Source organism: Penicillium verrucosum (genome assembly GCF_028828655.1).
Source record: "Penicillium verrucosum strain IBT 35672 chromosome Unknown utg000004l_segment0_segment0, whole genome shotgun sequence".
Lineage (NCBI taxonomy): Eukaryota > Fungi > Ascomycota > Eurotiomycetes > Eurotiales > Aspergillaceae > Penicillium > Penicillium verrucosum.
The window spans coordinates 977,678-1,003,914 of NW_026643213.1; the positions used below are offsets into that span (position 1 = coordinate 977,678).

The 26,237-nt window shown below is 48.8% G+C and overlaps 9 protein-coding genes across 9 annotated transcripts; 5 read left to right on the forward strand and 4 right to left on the reverse strand.

The window, feature by feature from the left end:
• Positions 1-160: 160 nt before the first annotated feature.
• Positions 161-1,184, reverse strand: N7516_009841 (aromatic alcohol reductase; the record flags this gene model as incomplete). Its single annotated transcript, XM_057222560.1, has 3 exons — positions 161-574; positions 674-1,093; positions 1,149-1,184. The coding sequence occupies 3 exons, from the start codon at positions 1,182-1,184 to the stop codon at positions 161-163; spliced, it is 870 nt and encodes a 289-aa protein (XP_057069781.1).
• Positions 1,185-2,232: 1,048 nt separating this feature from the next.
• N7516_009842 (transcription factor domain-containing protein) lies at positions 2,233-3,781 on the forward strand (the record flags this gene model as incomplete). Its single annotated transcript, XM_057222561.1, has 3 exons — positions 2,233-2,291; positions 2,339-2,429; positions 2,483-3,781. 3 exons carry the CDS (start codon positions 2,233-2,235, stop codon positions 3,779-3,781), a joined length of 1,449 nt encoding a protein of 482 aa, XP_057069782.1.
• Positions 3,782-4,168: 387 nt separating this feature from the next.
• Positions 4,169-6,057, reverse strand: N7516_009843 (FAD-binding oxidoreductase; the record flags this gene model as incomplete). Its single annotated transcript, XM_057222562.1, has 4 exons — positions 4,169-4,336; positions 4,389-4,570; positions 4,622-5,675; positions 5,743-6,057. The coding sequence occupies 4 exons, from the start codon at positions 6,055-6,057 to the stop codon at positions 4,169-4,171; spliced, it is 1,719 nt and encodes a 572-aa protein (XP_057069783.1).
• Positions 6,058-6,902: 845 nt separating this feature from the next.
• Positions 6,903-10,529, forward strand: N7516_009844 (uncharacterized protein; the record flags this gene model as incomplete). Its single annotated transcript, XM_057222563.1, has 9 exons — positions 6,903-6,977; positions 7,037-7,184; positions 7,236-7,330; positions 7,392-8,003; positions 8,057-8,209; positions 8,263-9,483; positions 9,551-9,679; positions 9,738-9,854; positions 9,909-10,529. The coding sequence occupies 9 exons, from the start codon at positions 6,903-6,905 to the stop codon at positions 10,527-10,529; spliced, it is 3,171 nt and encodes a 1,056-aa protein (XP_057069784.1).
• Positions 10,530-11,510: 981 nt separating this feature from the next.
• Positions 11,511-15,744, forward strand: N7516_009845 (uncharacterized protein; the record flags this gene model as incomplete). The annotated part of the gene is made up of 4 exons (XM_057222564.1): positions 11,511-11,797; positions 11,855-12,011; positions 12,067-12,514; positions 12,563-15,744. 4 exons carry the CDS (start codon positions 11,511-11,513, stop codon positions 15,742-15,744), a joined length of 4,074 nt encoding a protein of 1,357 aa, XP_057069785.1.
• Positions 15,745-15,936: 192 nt separating this feature from the next.
• On the reverse strand, positions 15,937-21,083 carry N7516_009846 (DNA-directed DNA polymerase zeta catalytic subunit REV3; the record flags this gene model as incomplete). The annotated part of the gene is made up of 3 exons (XM_057222565.1): positions 15,937-19,780; positions 19,804-20,797; positions 20,849-21,083. The coding sequence occupies 3 exons, from the start codon at positions 21,081-21,083 to the stop codon at positions 15,937-15,939; spliced, it is 5,073 nt and encodes a 1,690-aa protein (XP_057069786.1).
• Positions 21,084-21,403: 320 nt separating this feature from the next.
• On the forward strand, positions 21,404-22,816 carry slu7 (mRNA splicing protein SLU7; the record flags this gene model as incomplete). Its single annotated transcript, XM_057222566.1, has 1 exon — positions 21,404-22,816. The coding sequence occupies one exon, from the start codon at positions 21,404-21,406 to the stop codon at positions 22,814-22,816; it is 1,413 nt and encodes a 470-aa protein (XP_057069787.1).
• Positions 22,817-23,073: 257 nt separating this feature from the next.
• Positions 23,074-23,938, forward strand: N7516_009848 (60S ribosomal eL37 domain-containing protein; the record flags this gene model as incomplete). The annotated part of the gene is made up of 5 exons (XM_057222567.1): positions 23,074-23,079; positions 23,147-23,229; positions 23,307-23,461; positions 23,612-23,683; positions 23,799-23,938. 5 exons carry the CDS (start codon positions 23,074-23,076, stop codon positions 23,936-23,938), a joined length of 456 nt encoding a protein of 151 aa, XP_057069788.1.
• Positions 23,939-24,459: 521 nt separating this feature from the next.
• N7516_009849 (uncharacterized protein) lies at positions 24,460-25,698 on the reverse strand (the record flags this gene model as incomplete). The annotated part of the gene is made up of 4 exons (XM_057222568.1): positions 24,460-24,777; positions 24,852-25,111; positions 25,171-25,321; positions 25,441-25,698. 4 exons carry the CDS (start codon positions 25,696-25,698, stop codon positions 24,460-24,462), a joined length of 987 nt encoding a protein of 328 aa, XP_057069789.1.
• Positions 25,699-26,237: the final 539 nt, after the last annotated feature.

Genomic DNA, 26,237 nt, shown 5'->3' on the forward strand with positions numbered 1-26,237 from the left:
TCTACTCCCCGATTGGCCAGAATATGTGGGACCTGAGTCAAAGTTTAATGTTCCAGGATTTGTCTTGTTTGCATTATTTCTTTCTATGGTAGTCATGTCTCGTTGGAAAAGAAGACAACGACACCCAAAAAGTAGCTTGTGATAAGGCTAAAAGATTGTTCTATTTATTAAGCACACGCCTGACGACATTGCTGACAGTTTCCAATTGGAGTCCCAACACATCGTTTGCCAGCTTCTCCTCTTTGGCATAGTTTGAATGGAGACCCGGGGTGTTGCCATACACAGTGGCTCGAACCAGAGAAAAAGCACCACTAAAGTCCCCAGCAGCAAGTTTTTCGACGGCCCCAGTGACTTGAATGTCAGTGGTAGTCTCGTTCACCGTCCATTTCACTCCTGACTCCTCCTCTAAAGCCGCAAGGATGTCCTTCTGGGTGGTTTCAACCGTGGCGATAAACAGAAACTGGTTTCTAGTTTTATCATGATGCAGCAGGACAGAAGCAATAGCATCACCGAGGGCCTTCTGATTGGTCAAGGTGAAACTCTTGTTACCCCATCCCAAATAGTAGCCGTATGACTGGCAATGTCAAATTCCAAAAAGCCATTTGCAAGACCCTATTCAAAACTCACTGATTAGCTCACGATCAAGAATTCTAACTCGCGATGGAAGACTTACCCAGTCAAACAAGCCGGAAGCAGCAATACCAGTCCAGGTCAACCTGTCGGTCTCCTTACTCTTGAGGTACTCGATGAGTTCCTTCTTCTGTTCGAATAGTGGCAGTAATTGCAACACAGCATCGTTCTGGCTATTTGCCGAGAACTCAGATGGGATAAAACGCTTGACACCTGCGCGGATGGCTGCATCGACAAACTTCTTCTGTTCTCCGAACGCCGTGGCACCCACCGCCGAAATGACAACGTCTTTGCCCTTGAATGCAGCCTCGAGACCTTTGTCTGAGTAGTCGCTCTTGAGAACAGTCACTCCAGGTCCAGGTGGGAGGGTTGCCTCGCTCTCCTTGCGGGAGATGACGGTAATTTCGAACTGGGAAGATGCAACAAGGCCATCGAGAATGATTTTGCCTATACTGCCGCTAGCCTGCTAGGTTGTCAGCTGGGGTGATATGTATAGTTTGAGGATGGAATTGACGTACGCCAATGATTGCAACGTTCTTCAAATAGGATGCCATTTTGGGTTGTTGTGCTGTAGATGAAGTAATGATTTTGAATGAAAATACTTGTGCTTTCGTGCTTGAGAAATGTCCATCATCAAGGACGGAATGACATTTTTATATGCTTTAGTCCTGCGCTATTTCGCTCTCCCTATCTGATGCTGATTTCATATCACAGAATGTGTATGCAAATACTACGTGGCACAACAATGCGGATCTCTGTCCGCTGCCCCGCTTCAACCAATTAAACGAAACTTCTCATGATTCTAAAGAAACCTTTGTAAGAGAAATAACATGATGATCTACTCCGTCTCCGAAGTGCTTGTCCAGGTGGGCCGCTTAGAAATGCGGACTGGGGCCTCCGCCGCTCCGCTCTGACCAATCAGCTCACAGTCTCGCATCATCGACTTCAAGTTGCTTATGTTGTCTTTGCTTGCAGCCTCTCAATTCCCCGCTGGAGTCATTGTGACGGCTCCGAGCAAAATTTCAATCAATGCTCCATCCACCTAGCACCACAGTGCGCTCTTGTTTCGAGTGTCGCCGACGCAAAATCAAATGTGACAGGTCCTTACCTTGCTCGTACTGCGTCAAAGTCAAGATACAATGCAGCTACCCATCGCCAATAGCCGAACCTCCCATAACTGGGAACAATAAACCCGGCGATGATATGGTAGACCGCATCGAAAGAATTGAACATAAATTAGGTTCTTTTGAGCAAAGTGTCTCTCAACTCAAGGGGCTTTTGAAAACTCAATCTTCATCGCCATCCGTTGGGGGAAGTCATGGCCATGACCCGGCGTATCAGCCTGATGAAAGATACAGAGATGATGGAAGTCTGAATCAAAGCCTACCCTTATCCAAATCTCTCCCGACTTCCGTAGTCGAATATCGTTGCCCTCCCCGGGTTGTGGTATCTTTCCTGTGGCAGAAGTACTTAGAGAACGTGGAGCCAATCCTCAAAATTCTACATGCACCAACGGTCCAGAGACAGATATTAAATAGCATACAGTCTCGAGAGACCACAGAGTGTTTGCTATTCGCCATTTGTTATGCTGCTGTGACAACAATGACAGTGGAAGATTGTCGGGTTGAGCTTGATGAAGACAAACTCGAAGTATTGAATAGGTATGTATCTGATTTAAAGATATAAGTCATCCTGCTAACATTCCAAGATATCGCGCCGCAGTTGAAAGCGCGCTCGCAAAAGCTGATCTATTGAATTTATTGGAAATTACTGTCCTGCAAGCCTTGATCATATACATCGTACGTGATAACGAAACAAGGGGAGATCTTATATTATCTGACAATTGCTTTAGGCTTGCAGCAGGCATTACAATAAAGGGCCATACATTAGCAAGTTTCTTGGGAATGCCATTGGAATTGCCCTCAAAATCGGCCTGCATCGCGATGCATCCGCTTCACAACTACCACCCTTCCAAGTCGAGATGCGGCGTCGACTCTGGTGGCAGATCTACATTCTAGATATCAATATCGCAGAGGATTGTAGCACCAACCCGCGCATTCTGGAGTCATGGTTCGACACAAGACTGCCTTTGAATGTGAGCGATGCAAGTCTTGACCCTGATATGAAGGACCCACCTCGAAAAAGCGGGAAGACAGAGATGGTGTTGAGCCTCACAAGGTCTGAGATCAGCAATTTTGCCCGCCGAACTATCTTCCCTGAACAGTTTTGTGAAGAGAACTGCTACCCAGTTTTATCAGCTTCGCAGAAATGCACTACAATAGATCTCTTCAAAGAGAAAGTGGAACAGCAATATCTATCGCATCTAGATCAAAGCATTGCGCTAGACTATTTCACAACTGTCTCCAGCAATCTGATACTCGCAAAGCTCAAACTGGCAGTGATCAAACCCCGAGCGAGACAAGACCAGTCTATGCTCACGCATGTCAACTTCCGAAAGGTTTGCATAGAGATTCTGCAGGACACTTCGGCTTTGAAACGCCATGGAAAGGTCAGTCAGTGGCTCTGGACTTTCCCAAACCACATCGAGTGGGATGCCTTGACATGTCTGCTCATCAACCTTTCTCTGGCCCCGAAAGGGGAGGCATTGGATTCGGCATGGCAAGCGGTCAATGAGACATACGAGTACTTGAAGGTTGATGGTGATGCCCAACGTGATTGCCGCTGGGAGAATATTGAGGAGCTACGCACCAAGGCTCTATTTTCTCGGGACATGATTCAGATCAACCCATCCCAATGGGGTGCTTCACCAGATGATGACAGCGGATTTGAAGGATCAAACACCGTGGATACAGAATCACCACAGCAGCTTGGATTGGGGACATTAAAGCGCCATAGAGAAGACGATATTAGTTCTTCCCGTTGTTCCCCAGGCGAGTTGGAATCCATAGCCCCGAACTGCCGTTCTCAGGTACCAACCGTTCAATCAGAAACCCAGGAACAGCTTCCCCGTATGTGGGCGTTGGCAAATGCTGCTGCGGTGGCCCCGACAGCTATCGACAGTTCATCTCACTTGGAACCAGCCACTGAACCTACGGATAACCCGAGCTCAGGCACTGGCTGTCAGTGGAGTGCGACTCTCTTCGAGCGATATTTTCAGGTCCTGGGCTCTGAGCAAACATCACCGTTATAACAATAAATTGGGAAAGTCTAATTGTGCACCCTTCCAAGGATAGCACAGTTTTTGACTAAGATATATGTACTGCCTGGGCAGTCTAGAAAGGGTCTTGATGGTCTATCCAATCCGGACGCACGACTGGATCTATTATCCGGGGATCAACAATGTTGTATAACTGAATTCGAATATCATATCACTGAGTCCAAGTGCACTATTCCAAGCTGGATATTGAATTTCTACTCCCTGGACGGACTCACCGTGGGCCCTTGGTTTGATGGCTGATCAGTCATCCACTCCGGAGGTGGCTGTCATAATAATAAAATTCAAGTATTCGCACGATTTCACTGGAAAGCCTAGAAGATTATTCTTATATATGTATAAAAGCTGAATGTTAAATCACAATCAATGTCCCGGGCCCGGTGTCACGTCGTCGTAGTCGAAGATCTTGCCAGGGTTCAGCAGCCAGTTCGGATCCAATGAACGCTTGATACTGCGCATAACATTAATTGTGTCCGGTCCAACTTCCTTCTTCAAGGATCCTTTCTTGCCCAGCCCAATGCCATGCTCGCCCTGTAGTACTGAATTAGCTGATATTCTGGTATCTCCAAGAGGAACGACTTACTGTGCATGAACCCTCCATTTCCAACCCACGATCAACCATATCGTACACTACTTTCTCGACCCGCTCCCGCTGGGCGGGGTCGTTGCGGTCATACATAATGCTAGCATGGAAGTTTCCATCGCCAATGTGGCCAAGGATACTGGCGAAAAGGCCTAGGTCAACCAATTCCTTCTTAGAGATTTCTGGCAGGAGTCAGTATACATGCAACGAAGTAAGTCTTGAAGAGGTCATACCAATTATATCAGGCAGTCGAGAAATGGGCACAGCCACATCAGTCGACCAGACCTCCGATCCCTCCTTGCGCAACGCCATCATACTCCACAGCGACTGCTTGCGCGCCGACCAAAGATCATGAGCTTCGCGGTCATCACGAGCGAATTCAAAAGACTGCGCCTTGTTACCCTGGGCGAGCTTCGTCGTCAGATCGATACTATCCGCGACGCCAGCGACAGTTCCGGAGAACTTGAAGAACAGCGTAGGAGAGACCTTCCATTCACGGCCGGTTCCACCGGCGCGATTAATAACGTCCATCTGAACATCATCCATGATCTCCATACATTGTACAGAGACACCCTTCTTAATGACCTGCATAGCGGTCGAGGCCGCATCACGAATAGTCGGGAATGAAACGACGCCAACGCGAGTCTGCTCTGGGAGCGGGGCGAGCTTTAACGTAGCCTCAGTGACGATACCGAGCGTACCCTCGGAGCCAACAAACATTCCGGTCAGGTTGTAGCCGGCGGAAGTCTTGCGGGGACGTCTGCGGGTTTTGATGATGCGCCCATCAGCCAGGACGACTGTGAGGTTAATCACCCAGTCCTTCATGGTACCGTAGCGGACGGCGTTGGTGCCACTGCAATTTGTGCCGACCATGCCGCCGATCATGGCGGATGGGCCTGGGTCGACGGGGAAGAACATGCCGGTTTCCTTGATCTGCTCGTTCAGATCCATCCATTGAATAGAGGGTTGTACGACGATGTCCATATCATCTGGGTGGATTTCTAGGACTTTGTTCATGAAGGCGAAATCGATTGTCATGCCGCCGTGCGGGGCGGAGAAATTGGCTTCCAGACTCGATCCGCCTGAGTAGGGGATCATGGGCATGCGGTATTTGTTGCATACTTTAGCGATCTCGGAGACTTCTTGGGTGGTCTTGGGGTATGCGATTGCGACTGGGAGACGGTCGGCATTTAGACTGGACCATTCTGAGAAGCCGTGTTGGTGGAGTTCGTCTTCTTCGGTGCTGACTGTGTCTTCGCCGAGCTTGGTTCTTAGTTCGTTGATGGCCTGGGGGAGTTGTTAGTTTGGATGGCCCGGGACTGGTGTGAGATTATGCCGCAATTGAGGGATCTACCTTTTCAAAGTCCTTCACTGAGCCATACTGTGGAGTTTTGGATGTCTGTGCCGGTGTCTGTGCCGGTGTCTGGGTATATGAGGAGACGCCGTAGCCTAACCCCGCAGCAAATGCGGAGACGAGTAGAGCCTTGGCCGGGGTCCAAAAGGGTGAAGGGGGAGCGTTTGTAGATGAGGAATTGCCCTCTCTTGTGTTCTCTGTTTTTCTGGCATCTGAACTGTTTAATCTAGCACCGCGAGCCAGAATAGTGCGCGATATCTGGGGCCGAGAAACCTGAGCCGGTAGTGCTCTTGAGACCCGGAGGACTGGCCGCATCGTGGAAAATTATGTTGAGATTAGAATTGAGTTGTGTTTAAAAAAAAAGGGAGAAATGATTCGATAATGCAGGCATGATGTGACCTGCCTTTTGTACCTTGACATCGCACTTCGGCCGAGAGACGCTGCTTGGTCCCTTATAATGCCATAATCCACTCTAATTTCACTATACACAACCACTATAATCCCACTCTTAAGACTGCCATTACCGAGATGTGGAGAAGCCGAGCGTGGGGGCAAATAGGGCGAATAGGAAGAGAAACGGAGTCGTAGCGAGAACTCCGGTCTACGGCAGTACGGTAGTTACCGCCAATTCCAATTCTGCTGGCAGAATCTGTTGTAATATAAGTGTTTCATACTGAATACACTAATATCGAAGTCAGAAATGGAAGTTGAAGGTCAATTATTGATAGCCATTCTCTAGATACAGAACAGAAATAGAAGAGTTACCGAGTCCAAGTAGTGCACGGTAATTCAAAGGTTCTATATGGAGTTGGTAAAGGGCGATAAGAGGACGGCGGTGAACCAGGCGGTCAAAATTTACTATGTACACTGGCCATAGACTGCCGTACTCTGGTGGTTGTCTTTTATTTCTACTTTTAACAAGCGGAACCTATTATATTTACATTGTATTTTCTCTTCACAATATAATACTCTTTGAAGACTATATAAACAACTAACAATTGGGAGAGAAAGTAGAAAAAAAAGTAAAGATGTCAATGGTTGATGGGGCAACGGAGAGGGCAGAGAAACCTCGTACACCAAACAACCAACATCAACCTCGGGTCAGATGAAACCACTACTAACTACCAAACCCACCTAACATACATGCAAATTTTAAAGTGATGGCAGAGCAACTCGCTCAACTAGTGCGCGAGGTGGAACGTCTGGTCACCGCACCTTATGTACCTTCGCTACAGGTAAGTCGATCTGGACTGGCATCGGAGTATACATGTACATGCTAACAATGTAACACTAGGACCTTCATGATCTGGTGCAGCAAGGCAAATCTTCGACAATTGGCGCCTGGGCACTGTGCAAGCCCTGCCAAGTTGGCTTGTTGGCTGATGTTTTGGTCGACGCCTTATCGCGATCACGCGTCGCTCTGCCTCTGATCACTGCATTCGGTTTGTGCTCGTTGGAAGTCTTATTGAAATCTCGAGTCTGACATGTTTTAGCACCTGTATCGTCCTTTAGAGATGTGCTGCTCGAGCGACATCCGGTAATTTTGGATGCCTTTTTAGAAAAGGCCATTGACACTAATGGGGCTGAGGTGAGCTTCATTCCTCGAAGCCAACAAATCCTGGCTGGAGGGTGTCAGCTAACTATTTCAGTATTTTCCGGCATGTATCGCGTTATTCTCATCGCCCCTGCCAGCGGGTATTGTGCCACCAGCAAGGATTGCCCCCTTCATCACGAAGCTGGTCGGCATGATGGCAGAGAACCCATGTGTTGACACTGTAACACCTATCCATGCACTCGTCTCAGGACTCAAAGGCTCGCCAAGGATCTTGAATGACATTCCGTCCGAGGTCATGTCCAATCTACAGCTGGAGTTCACCAAGACACTGCGCAATCTTGACGATCATATGGGCAACCTCCTGTGTCTGGCAACCTTTGCGCAGATTGCGACGGCATTAAATACAACATCTCAAAATCAACACGGATCGGATAACCCATGGCTTCTTAACATCATGCATTTCTTTGGCCAGAAACGGGGTCTCAAAACACTCGACTTAGTCGTTTTGCGTGTCATACTAGCTTGCTCATCCAGTTGCAATCTGGCACCGCCCGACGCGGCTGAGAGTATTCGGCTGGCTACTTGTATTGCTGACGCAATTGAGCCTGAGCAGAAACAGGCTTGGATGGCAGGTAATAGTCCTAAGATTGCTAAGCTGTGCGAGAAGGCTCTCAGGGATGGTCTCTATGGTGAAACACAAACGATGGTTAGTTATGACTGTTTGCGTGCCGAGTCAAAATGCTAATCACTTGATAATAGGCAATCATCTTTTTGCACATACTTCTCCCGGCACATTCGTTGCCACCCCAGCTACGGGAACTTGGGATAAAGATCATTTTGTCCAAGAATAGCCAAGAGACTATGGAAAGGATACCCCATCGACTAATTCCACGCCTCGCAAAATCTTTAGCTGTAAGTATAAGCGCTCCTGTCCGTGAACAACCCTTAACAGCTGACATCAACAGGAATCTGGGGAACCTGCCACTCGTCCACTTTTGGCCTTTACTTTTGATGTCTTAAGAGGTAGTAAATGGTCGGGGATTGGAGAGATGGCGACACTGCACTTGGCACACTTGGTATTGACTGGTGTGCAAGAAGCACATGCCGAGATCATGCTCTCTAGTCTCAACAACTCCATGCTCCCTTTGAGCGAAGTGCTTGGGGAAGTGGTTGAATACTTTCCCCAACAGCCGAGCGAAAGCCAATGTAGTGGTCGAGCATGGTGTGCATCCGAGCTATCCGCAAAGCAAAACAAACTATTTCTATCCCTATTACGACTCTACAACCGGGCTTCAGCACAAAACGGGAACGACATTATCATGAAATCCTTTATGGGACGAGTAGAACAATCAATGCCGAGCCTCCACTGTGCCTTCTCAACAGCAGCTCCCAAAGCCTTCCGTGGCTCTCTTGCCTTGCGGGACAGGCATGACTTCTCGTCAACTCAGATAAACCGCAACTGGCGCTCGGGAGTTACTGAACACTTCATGCAGAATGCCCAGACCTCTCACGACAGTATGATGAGAAAGATCGAGGATACGTGCTTTGACCTGGAGCGCCGATGTCACGATGTTGAAGGACCCCTCCGAGCTGTCGAGGAAGAGCGGGACTTATACGCGAGCGAAAACGAGCAACTGAGAAGGCAAAATGAAGAGTTGAACGAACAACTGAAAGCCGAAAATGCAGAGATTCAAACCAAGTTAACGAACTCCCGCGAATCTTTTGTTGAACTTCAAAACGAGAACACGCGACTTGAACAACTCCTTCAAGGTCAATACACATATGCCGACGAGCTGACTAGGTCGCTCGAGTCTGCACGTGAGGAGCTTCAGCAGCAGCAACGGAGTTCCGAGAACGCCCTTCTCGTCGAGAAGGAAAAGGCTCGCTCTAAGGAATTGGAGATGATCGCAACTTTAACTGGAAAGGACGATCAATTGGAAGATCTTCAGGAGGAGTTGTGCAGTTTGCAAACGAAGAGTGAGCAGGCACGCCAAATTTTTGATCAAATTTCGGGCGAAAAGGCCACTTTATCTGAGCTCTCTAGCTCTCTGGAGCAAGAACTTGCTAGTGCCACAGAGGCATTGAAGCAAACCAGACTTTATGTTGATGAAAAAGAAGATGAATTGAGTCGCCTCCTGGGCCAGGAGGAAGAGTTGAGAAAGGAACTGGGATCCGTGGAATCAACGGTAAGTCTTTTTGGTTGTCATTTTTGTCATCAATGAATACGAATTGATTCATACTGACTCTTTCCAGGTTGCGCAACAGAATATTGAAGTCGAGAGGCTGTATTCTACATTGGAAGAATCCGAGGAAAAGTCGCGGAGTGAGATTGAAAAACTGAAACATGACCGTGAAGCTGAAGCTTCTCGGGCCACATCTGAGGTATGTCTACGCTGCGTCAAATCTATGTATGGCTGAAATTAATCATGTGTCAAAACAGATAGCAAAACATGAGACGGAAAATCAGCGATTGCATGCTGCTATGCAAGCTGCCGTTCTTGATGCCTCCAGGGATGCCCAATCGAAAGACAAACGGATCCAGCACTTGGAGAGAAAGGTAACCAATACCACCCATATATGCAAAATCTAGACACCCTAACCCTAAACCTAGGTGCAAGCATTACGAGACGAACGTGCTGCAAAGGCCCGTGAATTCTCCGAGGCACAGCAACACATCGGCCGTTTAATGGGCGTGATGGGCTTCTCTGCCAATGCCCCTGAATCAAACGCCCCTCCAAGACAGCAGCGAACCAGGTCCTCTGTCAACGCCACTCCAGCCGCAAGGATCCCTCAAACCATAAGTGATGATGAAGATGGCGTACAGCTGGCAGAGTCTTTTGAATCCATGACCTCCAACTTGAACGGGCCTACCCCAAAGCGACCAAGAGGGAATCGTAAATCAACAAACCTACCTTATGATTTGAACACCCCCTCAGCTGCAGCCCCCAAGACGAAAAGTCCACGGGCCAGCGGCATGTCTCGCTCGGTGAGAAAACCACTGGCAGAAGCTGACCACAACAGCCCGACAAAACCACAGCCAAGTAATGCATCGAAACGCAATCAGGTGGATGACTCTTTCCAGGAAACACAGGCCCCGGGGAACTCGGAGGAGAATCGACTTCACGATCTGAATTTGGATATGGATCTTGAGTTTTCTAGAGACTTTCTCTTCTCGAGTACTGCCTTTACTGGGTCAACGGATCGGGTACCCCGCAGTGAGGATGTTGCCTAGGTGATAGTTAGTAGAGTTTTTGTACCTAGTCCTAAAGGTACAATTGTCTTGAATAATTGCATCATGTCCATCATTTCTGTTGCTTTCCAGCGTGTTACTAGTAACCGCATAGTATCTGCATTTACGCACGATCAATAATCGACACAAACCCCAGCTGCTTTAACATTAGTCTTAGTTTCTTCTAGTGCCTTTGATGGCACCACTGCCTGCTGCTTTATCTACCACTATGCTAAGTCAATTGTTTTAAGCTTTGGAGTGTGTCCCTTCATTCCATTTCTCTTTGGATTATTCGCTGTCCTGGTAAATTTAACCGGGATGGTGATATATTCGCTCATACACTCTTAAGCAGAGGAAAACCATATCTACTTTTCACTTCTCTTACCTAGCATTTGCCAAGCTCGAGCTCGCTAAATGTGTGTAGCAAATAATACATTTCTAAAGGCAGTAACTGATATATCTCTCATCAAAATGTCACTTTAGTGTACAGGCTAACTTACTGTCAATGAAGACAGGAATGGTTTAAGCAGGTCTAATTTATAAGTACAAGGTAATTACTTATTCTCACTTAACCAAATTCAAACTGATCTAGTGAACTCTCAGATTCCATCTCTCTCATTCATTTGAAACCTCATTTGATAGTCAGTTCGCTTGCCTCTAAGATTGCTGTACTTTAAAAAGGTCATTATTTGTGCCTTCCGATGAGACTCTTAGTCTTAAGAGTATGGTTCCATCGTTCTTTCCTTGTACGTAGTGTTTCAGTCTCCCTTGGTCACTTTGTTCTTACCTATAATGTCGTGCCTGCCGTGCCTGCCGTGCCTGCCGTGCCTGCCGTAAATGTATTATTTATGTATTTGGGTCCTTCCTTCCAAATCCGTTCCTTCCTATATATTCCCATCCCTCACATCAGCTTCTCTTCCTCTTCTTCTTCTTCTTCTTTCTTCGTGATTCGATCTGCTTCCTTCTATCAAAAGCACGTGCAAGATGGAAGGCCCAGAAATTCACAACACAAAACACACCCAGCCCAACCACCCGGGGCTGGGTTCCCCCAAACCCCCTGGCCCCCCTGGCCCCCACCATACCTCGCCTGTCCGGGACTGGGTCACCTGGCGAACATGGAAGACCTGTGCGGTCGACCTGTTCAACATTCCGAGGGAGATGAACACCCACGACATTTACGATGCCTTCAGCAAGTATGGGCATCTGATTTCAATCGACGTTTGGGAGGATGCATCGGGGCGTCCTGATTCCAAAGGACGCATTCGTTTCAAGTAGGCATTCTGTCACTCTGCCATGTTGCTTAGATAAAATTTCCTGACAATATATAGACCACCCCCAAACGAAGAGTTCTGGAAAACCGGCTCTTTCGGCGTGAAGCTCCGGAGTGGGCGTGTTACGGTGCTCTCACTCTCTGTCTGCTGTGGTGACTCGAACGGGACCATCCCAAGCCCAGTCCGCCCAGACGTGCAGCTCCCAAATGAACTGGTGAGTGAACACATGTCTATGAAGTTATTTTCAAATACTGACGGTTATTTTGAAGGAACTGAAAACGGTACAAGTCGATATCGGTGTCCTGCTAGGTCCGTCCACTGTTCACTCTATGCAAAGCTTCGCCAACCTAGCATTCCCCAGATGCGTTGTGGATACCATGCGCAAGTGCTTACTGTTGTACTTCAAAGTGGGTATTCGAGGGTCAGAGACTGCAGATGTAACGCAGCATGACTATCGTGTCAAAATTACATTTCTCCAACTGACCCAGATTTACCAACAATACGACAAAGCGACGAAGGAACACTCCCTTTTGGTCATCCTAGACTCCGCCGCCATCTGGCACCGAAAGGCCAAAGACATTCAATCCACAGTGACAGAGCCATTGAGCTGGAGAGAAGAGGATAGTTGGTATCGACAGACCTCCGTGACACATAACCCGAACTCGCTGAAGAATCTCCCCACAAATTTGAAGAAGACGGGACATATCATTGACTCAGGTAAGCATTATCATCCGTTACAATTCTGTACGCTTACCAACATTTTAGGGCGATGGAACGTGTTCAGGATCACATTCGCACCCGACGCGGACCCCAATACACGCCGTGTCGGCGATTCTAGTCACTATTTGATGCTTGTCGGAGATATTTTCAAGGACTACAACATCTCCATCAAAGATGGAAGTCATTTTGTCGAGAAACCAGACCGGCCGGTACCAGTATGGCAGTGGATTGACTTTTCTGAGTCCAAGTCCAACAAGGCTTCCGCATTACTGCAAGATTTGGGAGATCAGAACTATCTACACCTCCCCTTCAAGGTACGGTATCAACTAGAGGTGTGTTTGTCTCATGGATACCTATCCGAATTCACCATGACCCGGGAATTTGTAGAAAGATTGAAGGACCTCGGTGATGATCAAGCCACAAGACTGCTAGAGTTCGTTGCAACCGAGAAGAAACAGTACCTTGATCCCATGGAAATTCTTGACCTCAAATTCTTCAAAGGAGTGACTGACTCGAAGATTCCGAGCTACTGTTGCTTCATGCACACAGCACGAGTCACTCCGACTACAATTTACTACAATACCCCAACGGTGGACATCTCAAATCGAGTCGTGCGCGAATGGTCCACCAAAGGTGCCCCTGGGCGCTTCCTTCGGGTTCGATTTACAGATGAGAGAACTGAAGGCCGTATCAACGCTTCACTGGGCGATTCCAATGATGAAATTTACACCCGTGTCAAAAGGACGCTGGCCAACGGTATCACCATTGGAGACCGCCGCTACGAGTTCCTCGCATTTGGCAACTCACAGTTCCGTGAGCATGGTGCATACTTCTTTTCACCGGATGCCGGTGTCTCGGCGGCAACCATCCGGGCCTGGATGGGCCAATTCAACCATATTCGAAATGTGGCCAAATATGCTGCAAGACTGGGACAATGCTTTTCGACCACCCGAGCTTTCACTGGATCTTCGGTTCAGACTACTCAGTGCGATGACATTGTTCGTAACGGCTTCACGTTCTCAGACGGTGTTGGAAAGATTTCCAAATTCCTTGCCCAGATGGTCACATCCCAGCACGACATTAAAACTCTCACTGGAGAGCCTCCTTCGGCTTTCCAGTTTCGTCTTGGAGGAGCCAAAGGCATGCTGGTTGTCTCTTCGGACCCTTTCCCTCAGGAGGTACACATTCGACCAAGTCAGCAAAAGTTCGAAACCAATCAAGTCGGTTTGGAGATCATACGTTGGTCCCAGTATTCTCTTGCGACTTTGAACCGCCAGCTGATCCTCGTGCTTTCTGCCCTGGGTATCCCGGATAAAGTCTTCCATAGTAAACTCAACACCATGTTGGGCAGCTTCCATCGAGCCATGTGCAATGATTCCAAAGCAATCAACCTTCTACAAAAGTACGTCGACCCAAACCAAACGACTCTAACCTTGGCTCAGATGGTATCTGATGGCTTCCGAAAAAATGAGGAGCCGTTTGTTAATACCATGCTTGAGCTCTGGAAGTCCTGGCATCTGAAGCATCTCAAAGAGAAAGCAAAAGTTGCCATAGACCAAGGAGCTAACCTTCTCGGTGTCATGGATGAGACAGGTGTTTTGAAGGGCTACTTTAGAAACGCATTGCCGCACAGAAGAGCCTCCTATGCAGAGAGACTGGCCGCTCTCCCTGAAATCTTTGTCCAGATATGCCGGCTAGACGGAGCTGGTGGGTACGAAATCATTGAAGGCCTCTGTATTCTCGCCCGCAACCCTTCGCTTCACCCTGGAGATATTCGCGTGGTTCGAGCAGTCAACCGACCGGAGCTGCATGGACTCCGGGATGTGGTTGTGCTTCCTCAAACTGGCGACCAGGACATTGCAAGCATGTGTTCTGGGGGTGATCTTGATGGTGATGACTACCTCATTATTTGGGATCCCGATCTGATTCCCGCGAGCTGGTTTGTCGAATGCATGGACTACAAGGGCTCCAACGCACCGGACCTTGATCATGATGTGACAGTTGACGAGATCACTTCATTCTTCGTCACCTATATGAAGAATGATTGCCTTCCTCGAATTGCACACGCCCATTTAGCCTGGGCTGACAGACTCCCGAAGGGCGTGTGGGAAGAAAAGTGCATTCGTCTCGCTCAGCTTCACTCTGATGCAGTTGACTATAACAAGAGCGGTGCGCATGCGAGAATGGCCCGCTCTTTAGATCCCAAGTTCTGGCCCCATTTCATGGAGAAGCGATTCAAGAGACCATCCAGCATTTACAGGTCCACCAAAATCCTCGGCCAACTGTACGACGCAGTGGTAACTCCTGACTTTATCCCCAAGCTAGAGAAGCCCTTCGACTCCCGCATCCTGGAATCCCCGCTGGCTCCAACAAGTGAGACCTACATGGAATACGCCCGCGACCTCAAGGCGGAATTCGACATGAAAATGCGACAAATCATGGCTCAGTATGAGATCAACACTGAGTTTGAAGTGTGGTCGACCTTTGTACTCCGCCACGGTTTCGTGATCAGAGACTACAAGATGCAGGAAGACCTAGGCAGGATCGTGGGTACACTCCGCCGTGGATTCCGGCACCAGTGCTACGACAAGGTCAGCCGTCATGGAGGAAATATCGCTGCCTTGGTCATCGCCATGTACCGTGTTACCCAGGAACAGGTGGCTGCAGCACTGGAGGCTCGACGCAAAGAAGCACTACAGAGAGAAGATCTTTCCATTGTTGAAGTGAGCACCACTGAGCTTCCGCTCATTAGCTTCCCTTGGATTTTCCCTGACGTCCTCGGTGATGTTGCAACGGGCCGAGCGCGACAGGCTCCCTTAGAGGGACAAGAGGGCGCCGCTTCTACAAAGCCCATCGGCGATGGCATGGTCTTCACTCACAGCCAAATTCTCCAGATTGTTGAAGATATGGATGAGGACATGAAGCCGAAGGGTGAGGAGAACAAGAAGCCAAAGGCCGAGGCGGGCTCTGGCTCCGCGCCCCTAGCTCAAGAACTCATTGCTCGTCGACGCATTGACAAGACCAAACCCAAGCCAACCCCCGAAAACATGAATGGGGGTGTGTGCTTCGACGACGAGGATGATGAGAATGAGGGTGGCGTGAGCTTGGGCGCTGCTAAAGCCGAAGAGAAGATTGAAAAGGAGAGTGTAGTGGAGGATATTGTTGAAATGGAGGGCGATATCCAGCCTTCAGCGCTGGACGCTTTGATCAACATGATCAACAACTGATCTTTCGCTCACGAGAAAATGAAAAAAAAAAAAAAAAGCAAAATGAAATGAAATCACCAAAAAAATGAGGCCCTCGAATTGCAGACGAATCTTTGCTCGGTTTTGTTTATCCAATTTGTACCTAAACATTAACAGAGTCTATTAGTCTGTAGGGTATCTCCAATTGCTTCAAAACATCGTGTATCCAAAAGGTTACCAATCCAATCCTTCATCCCCCTTCTGTTCCAGTAGTTCAACCACAGGCTCCAACACAGCCCTGGAGTGTCTCCAATTAGCAGCATCTCTAGTCCTCGAATAAAAGATAGAGCAATCCAAACTATCACAGCTAACCTCATCACCAGGGGAAACACCCATACAAGAGCGGCAAATAGCTTCCAAATCAACGACTCTCTTTTCCGCCCTCTGCAGCCGCGAAACAACATCAAGCAACGTAAGATGCGGCTTCTGCAGACAATCCGCACAAACAGGCACAGCAGCATCAGACAATTTCGACCGACAGACAACACACGAAGACGACCGCATATAAGACTCAAGAGTCTTCCTACTAAGCCCACCAGCACGAGAATTCGGCCTCGCAACCGCCGACCCCTCAACCCGCCGAATCCGCTGCACCTTCGGCATCTCATCATACCACTGACGAACATTCGCACCGACAAGATTAAAGATCCTCTCCAGCGGCGGAATAATATTCTTCGTGATATAGTACTCTGCATCAATCTCAAGCTGCGCATCCTGCAGAAGCGTCTGCGGCGAAACACACCGGTCAACAAGTTTCGAGCCAGGCGCACCGGTAACAACAACATACGGCACGCGCTCGCCGGTCTGTGGCTCCGAGCGTGGATCTTCCATCATACGCTTTGTGCTTATCATCGCGCCGGCGGGTAGACTGCGCTCGGCGTACGTTCCCAGCCGTACTTCGCGGGCGAAGCAGAAATCCTGTATGGAGATGCGGCCTTGCATGATTTTTGCGCATTGGCGCTGGAAGTAGGATTTCACTTGGGACAGGTCTGCAGTGCGGAAGAGTGTTTTTAGGGCTTTTTCTTCGATCTTTTGTTCGGCGGGTGTACCGTCTCGACGGACGGTTTCGATGCCCTTTGCGTCGAACTCGGGCTCTTTTTGGTTGCGGTGCTCGTATTTGAAGCCTACGTAGCGTTTCTTCGCGAGGAGGATGCACGGGTGGTAGACTTTTTCGAATTTGAGTTTTATCGGACGTGGGTTCAGGTCGGTTACTGCTTCGGCGATTTCTTCGCCGATGTCGAAGGCTTGGTCGCGCGTGCGGCCTTTTAGGTAGACGAATAGACTGTCTGTGTCGCCGTAGACGACTTCGGCGCCCCAACGGTCGATGGAGTGAATGAAGGCGATGGCTTTTTCAAGGGTTTCGCGTCCGGTTTGGACGATGCTGTCGGCGATTTCGGAACAGGGCATTCGTCCTGAGAATGAGGCGGATGTGTAGCCGTATGTGACGTTCGCAATTAGTTTGAGTGCTAGTTGTCTGTTGTTTAGGAGCCGCTGTAAGGCTTTATCGTCCTTGTCGGCTTTCATGCCGTTTTTGACCATCACGCGGGTTTCGAGGATTTCGGAAAGCATCTTGGCTAGCAGCGACTGGCGTGCTTCCTGCTTCACATACATCATACCATTTGGTGCGATGTTGATCTTATCTTTTAGTAACTCGAGCAGTCTGGGCTGGCGCTTGTAATCCATGAACCCCATTTTATCTCGTCCGCGCCAGTGCATTGCTCTGCCCAGGAAGGTTGAGTAGCAGTAGTTGTACGCGATCATGACACTCGGGTACAGTGACTGGAAATCAAGCACTAGAAGTGGGCTAGTGTAGAAGTCACTTTGTGGTTCCATGACCAGGGGCAAGCATTCTAATGCATTCTGCTGTCCGACCTGCTTTCTGCTTGGTGAGACGAGCAGGAAGTTCTCTGGCTTCGCAATTCGGAACATCAGAGACTCAACTTTGAACTGGGATCCCCGGGTAATCACCGAGGCAAAATCAATACCAAGCAATCTCGCCTGCTCACTTGTCCTTGGTGCCAATTCATTGGCCTCGAGAATTTCCAGGTTCATTTGCACACGGGAGGTGAAATATTCCACGACTTTGAGGATATTGCGAGGTTTGCCGCTTTGGTGCCATTTCGTCAGGTCTTTGGAGGAATAGTGAGGAATTCGGCGATGCAAGACATGGAAGACGACGTTCTCCATGGTGTACTGGAGCAAGTTCAGCTCGCCTTTCATAGCCCGCCAGATATTGAATATGTGTCGCCCGGTGATGCGAACGGACGATGAGTGGTTGTGCCCCCACTGATCTGTCTCTTTTCCGAATCGTCCATTAGACTGGGATTTGGTCCTTGAGAGCTCCTCGCAGATATCAAAGTCGTACTTCTTGCGCGCTCGCTCAATCACGTATCCCCAGGAAGCGTTATGGACCTCGTAGCCCGTGATGATATCCGGATCATGGTACCGGACAATGTCTATGAGTCGGTTTATCAGGTCCAGTTCCGTTGGCTCACACTCGACATCAATTGTCAACACCTTGGAAATTTTGGCCTCCGGCCTCTCGCCTTCACCATGGTAGACCATCCCAACATGCACTCCTGGAAGATGACTATTGACTTCAAGATCCTCGTCTTCGGATTGGATGCACCAGAACAAGGAAGTGATCTCGTCCTCTTCGGGATTGGCCATGAGAGTTCCACGCGTGTTCACATGCACTTCTAAGCTCATTGTGCTCATGTGTTGAGCTTGATGTTCCACGCTAGTGGACACTCCATGCTGCGAGTATTTGAAGCCATATGCGTTCTTCTGCGTGGGGCCCTCGATCTGCGAGAGGAAGTCTGATTTCATTTGAGCAGGTATAGGTTGGGCTGCTTTTTGGTTAGGTTCTTGCGAAGCATCCAAATCCTCAAACCACTGTATTACCTCCGACCGACTTGGCGGAACAGGTGCAAACTCCCAGACCCTGGCGGTACACCTTTCTCGGAGTTGTTGATCAACCTTTTCTTGCTGATCTCGGTCGTGTGTTGCTGGTATCTGCTCACCAAACATTGCGGGTCCCTCTGCCATTGGGTCAAAATCGGGTAGATAGTGAATTGTGTTGCTCTCTAGCCGAAATTCTCTGCCGCCATATTCTCTTGGTCGTTCAGGCACATCCGTTTCATCGCTGTAGAATGCTTTTTGGTATACAACAGAAGGACGCCCATGTTCAGTTAATGTCGAACTGACTTCGGTGAAAGTCGGGCTGGCAAATCTGAAGAAATGTAATGACCTATTTGGCGTAAATTTGAATGATTGATGAATGTTTTTCATGGTCTCAGCGAGATGCGGATCGAGAGAGACTGGACCCATCACTGTTGCAGACGAGTGTAGCTCTGAGGAACTGTGAGTTTCACTAGTTTCGCCTGACAATTCCGTGGCAGATCCGGAAGGGAAAGAAAAGAGGTGTTGGGATGACTCGAGGTCTTTTCTTGAAGAATTTCCCTCATCTTGGCTGTAGCGCAAAATGGTCAAAGGATCACTGGGGTCCTTGACTACCGGGAATTTCAAACCGCTGGTGTAACTATGCGCCTTTGGACGGACTGTCTTCTGCGAGGAGGATGATTTTGGTTCTGATGATGGGGTTTCGGCGTGCGAATCCAACATGCTATCAAAGGAGACATTTTTATGTTTGTCATCTTGCTGGTGCTTCCGTGCGTTGTGTGATTCCAATGGCCCGTCGGACAAACCGTGACTGGGCATATGTCTAGGTCTTTTGGCAGACGAATGGGGGGAATCGAAAGTTTCGAAGCGTTGTCTTTTGAGGGCTACACTTCTGCTTTGACTCAGGTCTCTGGGCTTTTTTTCTTGGGCTACAGAAATTCCTTCCTTGTAGACACCATCCATAGTTGCTTCGGGATTGCTGGTTTTAGCTGGCTCCGCAGGTGCAGCCACATCTGAAAAGGGCATTTCGTCAAAGACCTCATCGTAAAAGCTCTCGCCCAGCAGGTCCTGTTTCGTTTCAGGATCCTCTCCGGTTCTCCCTTCCAATAAGTTCCCCCTTGATCAGAATCCGAGTAATACTGTCCGTCGGTTTGAGAGGACAAAGCGAGACCCTCATCAACCGAGATTTCGGGTACTTTATTCTCGCCTGATTGCTGGGAACGGCTGCTATCAAAGGCCAAAGTACTGGTTTTGTCAGGAAAGAGGTCCTCAACACTGTCCAACGCAGTTTTGACATTTTTGGCTAGATCATCGATACTCAAGAACGTTCCAAATGACGTATCATTGTTGCCATCCTGGTGTTTCTCATTGGCAGCAAGCTGAGCAGCCATCTCACGAAATTCTTCCTCGTGTATCCAACCACTTCTCGACTGATCTCTTGGATCTGCAGACATTGAAACCAATTCCTCGGGTCCAAACGGGGTGCTTCCGGGATCAGTAATGCCCATCCTCTTTTTGCGTCTGCGAGTTTCATCCTGCCACAGTCCAGCCATGCTAGGAACGAGCCGCTCGTTAACCGCGACAGGTTTCAAAAGCTCAGTGAAATCATGGTGTAAAGGCCGTTCCTTTACCTCAAGGCGGTTCAGGATATCTTGAACACAGATATCAACCTCCAACGGGCAATTGCTTTGCTTCTGTAATGCAGGGTGATCGAGTATGCTCTCGGGTGGGATTGAACGATCGTGCCAGCGATGGGCTAGATTGCTGAGTTCGAAATACTCAGGCACCGGTGCTCGGAACTTGACTTGACTACAGTTCATAGTTGCACATCCGTATAAATTGTAGTCACACATCCATTGCGGGATGTATTGCACATGTGCTTCGTAGGGTTGAAGCGGACGTTTCATCACGGCTCCCTGGTGCAGAAGATCAACCAGACGAGTTGTATGGAAGGGGTTTAAGAGATAAATTTTGAAGAAGAACCGCCATCCAACATGGTATCCATAGAACGGAACTCCTTTCACCAAGGTGATGTGTGCCACAAACGCTGTCCTCCGGTCATATGCATTTCGGCGAAAACTGACCGCCAGAGCATGATCGATTGAGAGATGAAGAGTTCTGATTGCCGAGTTTACTGCAATTTGGTAAGTCAACCCATCAAATCATGAATATGACTATCACTAACCATCTTCTAGCGCCAAGGATCCGGTATATTCAATGTAGAGGTATGGAAACGCGCCATGGACATGTACGGCAACTCTCTGGCCGGTCTCGGTGGCTCCAAATATTCGAATGACAGGCACCTTTGGCTTGAAATCTTTCTCTGAGACCTCATCACGAAAAGGCAGTGGAGGATCCAACTCCGACGCCGTCGCCTGGTAATGATCGATACAGTTGAGACGCACACGGAATGGCTCCATCGCTCTGGTGTGTGGCGACCAGAAGCCACAGCAACATTGCGAAGGATAAATGGTTCACGCACCGCTTATTGCATGTGTGTCCTGTTTGGCATCTCAATAAAAGATAGTTGAGAAACGCGACCGAGGCATGTCCATGACAACGCGAGATAACGCCTAGTCACGTGCTTCATATCAATTCTCCACCCGCCAAGCCTATCGCAACTTCATTCATCTTTCATCTCAGGACAAGAGGGAGCTACAGGTGGCTCGATCTACTTTCTCACTTACTTCTCTTTCTTTTCTACTCAAAACTCGTCTCTTCCCTATTGAACCTACCAGTCATGTCGCGAAAGCCTGCAGATGTGGCGTCAAAAACGCCCAACGAGTACATTCCATCTTTCATCTCGAAAAAGCCGTTCTACGTCGACGATGAGACAAACAACGACTACCTGGAACATCAACGTCTCCAAAAGGCGATTCCTGATCAGTCAAAATGGTATGATCGAGGAAAGCGTGCGGGCCCAGCAGCCACCAAATACCGCAAAGGCGCATGTGAAAACTGCGGCGCGATGACACACAAAACCAAAGAGTGTCTGAGTCGACCACGAAAGCAAGGCGCCAAATGGACTGGAAAGGATATCCAGGCAGACGAACTTATCCAGAAGGTCGATGTGGGATGGGACGCCAAAAGAGATAGGTGGAACGGTTACGATGCTACCGAATATCGCCAGGTCGTCGAGGAATATGAAGAGATGGAGGCCATCAAGCAAATGGCGAAGGATGATTCAAATCTCAAAAAGCTTCAAGCCGATGAAGATGGCGATGAAGCCCCCGATTCGGATATCCGGTACGCCGAAGAATCCGACATGGGACGACAACAGAGTACCGCAACTCGCAACCTACGTATTAGAGAAGATACTGCCAAATACCTGCTCAACTTGGACCTTGATTCCGCCAAATACGACCCGAAGACACGCCGAATGGTGGACATGGGCGCGCAGGATGATCAGGCCGCTGCACTTGTCGCAGAGGAGAATTTCGTCCGTGCTTCGGGCGATGCTGCGGAGTTCGAGAAAGCCCAGCAATATGCGTGGGAGTCACAAGAGAAGGGTGTGCCTCAACTACATATTCAAGCCAATCCAACATCTGGAGAAGTTCTTCGAAAGAAGGAGATAGTTGATACTGAAGCTAAGCGTGAGGCGCATCGCAAAGCTCTCCTGGATAAATACGGTGGTGGGGAGCACTCAAAACCAAGTGCGTTGCGAGAGACGATGGTCGTTGAAAACGAACGATTCATTGAATATGACGAGAGCGGTGCCATCAAGGGCGCGCCCAAGAACGCAACCAAGTCCAAATACCCGGAAGACGTGATGATCAACAATCATACTTCGGTATTCGGCAGCTGGTGGTACCAATTCAAATGGGGATATTCCTGTTGTTGTTCCACTGTGAAGAACAGTTACTGTACAGGGGAAGATGGAAAGAAGGCCTTTGAGGAAGAAGGCAACATGTTGATGATGACTGGAGCAGCCGACGACAATGACGAAGTTTCTGAGACCGCTGAAAATGCGGATCTCGCTCGCGAGTCTGAGCAAGCCGACGGCAAGGATCAAGAGCAGGATTCAAATACCAATGGGAAAAAGCGGACGCTGGAGGAATTGAAATCAGGCGTCACAGAGGACGAATACGAGTCATACAAGCGGAGCCGGTTGGCTGCTGAGGATCCTATGGCGAAGTTTTTAGGAAAAGATTGATTCCGATGATGTTCTCCATATACTACTTGCATGGGCGTTCGTTCGGATGTACTAAAATACCCTCTTGATGTGCTGTTTAAACAGTGAACAAATACACAACCCAATATTTTTTACGCCTCTTTCTGGTGTAGATAATATGCATAAACGAAATACATAAATCAATATGAATCAATGCATACCACTCTATAATTGGCTGGCTTTCTTAAGACGAAATAGTGGCACGTGACTTTGACTTAAGCACAGACCATCGAAATCCAATGAGGGTTAGTCGGTCACGGGATCCAGACAAGCCCTGATGGATCCACGTGATTGACTAACGCACTCGCTTAGAGCACAATCGCCAGATCTTGGGCAAGTTTCGAGACGCTTAGCGACGACGACCCGACAACCAGCCCCTTCAACGGAATTGCCAGGTACGTCCGCATGCTGGTCCCTTCACCAGTGCTCACTTCACCCCCGTCAATTTACTAACATATATCCTCGCCCACAGTTCCATAATTCAAGATGAGTACGTCCGATGCCGAAACATCGCACCGCGATCCTCCGCAGCGTCGAATAACTTCAAACTAACAACCGCCACAGCTAAGGGTACCTCGAGCTTCGGAAAGCGCCACAACAAGACGCACACTCTGTGCCGTCGTTGTGGTACGTATTACACCCATTTTTCACGATCCCACCCATCCGACCCGCAGTCGCAAATTTCTACATCGAAAGACGGAATTAGCGATTACGGCGGAGACAACCACACAACCTAGCAAGAACAAGGGCTAACCGGTGATATCTACGACTCTACAGGCAAGCGGTCTTTCCACATCCAGAAGTCGACTTGTGCCAACTGTGGCTACCCTGCTGCCAAGACCCGCAAGTGTACGCAAATACCCCTCCCGAGAACGTTGGTGATATGAATGGTGGCCATTATTTGCAATTTGGGTACCAAGTTGAGAACTCTGGCTTACATGGATTTTTTTTTCTCTACGAACAGTCAACTGGGGTGAGAAGGCCAAGCGCCGCAAGACCACCGGCTCCGGCCGCATGCGCTCCCTGCGCGATGTCCACCGCCGCTTCCTTAACGGCTTCCAGACCGGTACCCCCAAGGGTGCCCGTGGCCCCGTCACCAACTAGATTCCCTTTTCGTCCGCTCGGCGTCGCGTTTTCGTTATCGGAGAGGCTGGAATAGGAATGAGGGGAGGGATCCTGGCATGACATGAATTAGCATTACGGGATAGCATTACTCGAAATGCAATGGCAGTTCCGGACTCTTATCGCTTTCCCGTGGAGTTGTTGGTGTGTGCAACTGTCGATCACGTTGGTTCTCTTTGCCACGCCAAGGATGACAAAGTAGAACTCGCGAGACGATGGGAAAAGTTTCGTTGAGGGGCTCTTTTCTACGGAAAAGAGCTGGATTAAAAAACCCTGGGAAAGCGTGAATGAATTTCCTTTTTTTTCGATTATGGCTGGCGAATATCCCATGTCATGACAGATACAATGTGAAGACTCTTCCTACCATTTCATGGTCTGTTCTACTCAGTACGAGGCTCTTCGATTGAAAAGACGCAGATGCTTGGATTGGACATGATTCAATGGCTGTGACGAATAAGCCCGTGGCTCTAGCGAACATCTAACCCATAGTATACAGTCTCGACTCATGATTCTCCACGACCAAACACCTTGACACCTCCATCCCGTTGAATGAAGTATAACGCCTCTCGCTCTTCCAGGCTCTCTTCTTCACTCGTGTTCAGCCCACCACCTCGGCTGATTCTCAGTACTCCGCTCACATCTTTTGCGGCGCCAGTATCCAAAGTGCGGAGCTGCATGACCGACCGAGCCCGATGCGCCAGCCCAATGACGAGTGCCGCATGTTCTGTCTCTATTGGCGTAGCCACTTGCTCTCCCGATGTGGATGCATTGTGTATTAATGGAGCATCCGTAGCTAACGTCAAAACCGTAGCATGTGCATGCTGTCGAACAAATAGTCAGCCATGTCGTAACCGTAAACCTTGATTTTGCCTATCAGGAAGTGATAAGGCCTTACCTGTTGTAGCGCTGTGATCCACTCCGACATTTCTGTTGCTCCGATTCCCATACTTGGACCTGTCGCAGCAAGGAGCAGGTCAGGCTGGTCTATAATGAGGAGAAGCTCATCGCCATCTTCCATTGAACTCTTTTGCTGTTCAATCACTGATAGGATATCTTTCTCCAATGCGTCAAGGGAGGCAAGACCACGGCCAGAGAAATGGAGCTTCTTTGCAATCCCAGGTTCAGCCTGCTTCGGTGTCACACTTCCTCTCACTCCTGTAGTTGTTGGTGCCACCGGCTGTGGTGACCTTCCAGGTACGGCACCAGGTGCAGACCGCATTGGAAGCGTTGTGCGAGGACTGCTTCCCAGACCAGCCGGTGAGATACTGGGGGAGTTGCTGTGGCTTGCGGTGCGTAGAACAGCTCAGACAAGCCATCTATGAACGCAAATTGTTGCTTATCTGCCAGACGCGCAAGGTCAAGTCCCTATAAGCCTGATTAATGGTGTCGATCAAAGAATGTATCAATACATGAATAATATAGGACATGGGACGCAAATACATGTTCCAAATTCAAATATCAGTCAATATGTTGGCTCAACTTACCAATCGCTTTGCCTCAGCCCTCCAGAACTCATAACTCCGCATGAAGCTTACCAGCACCACTTTCTTCTTGGTGCCATTGTGCTCATCTGAGCCGAATGCCACATTGGGGCTCGGTGAGCTCAGCGCAGCATGAAGAAATCTCAGGACCAGCCAGTTTGAAGTTGCACCAAGGATAGAAGAGACTAGTGTCAAAGATGAATCGGGCAGATTTGATACATATGAAGCGAGGAGGGGCGGTAGTGGGGGTTGAGAGGGCATGATTGCGCCTCGATGCAGATATCAATGCCGTTCTTTGTTCCTGGCAGGTTAAAGATGGACCAAGCCAGCTTTCACTCCTTCTTCTCCAATTATTGGCTCTTTGTTTGGAGGCGTTGCTGCTGATCGAGTCGTCGAGATGATGTCGAGAAAAAATGTCTCCGGCTTGTGATTGGCCCCTCCACTATCCAGCCATGCCAAGACATAGGATTTCGAGATGATATTGCATGGGATTTGATTTCTCTTTGTTATTTCTCCATTATTGGATATGGATATAGTACAATAGTTAACATACATTCGAGTTTCCGGGTATTACCTACTCAATATCTCTTGATTAAATGTTGTCAGGACGATCATTGCGAGCAATATATATAGTTCCTGTGGTATGCTTCCCGCTCAAAGTCCACACCATGCATTTGAGATCCCAAACTGATGCAGTTACTAAAGGGCAAACTACAAATAATACTGCATCTAAGCTTTGAAATAACATACCAACGGTCAATACGGGCTGCGATCAGAATTATTAAAAAGAACGTATGCCT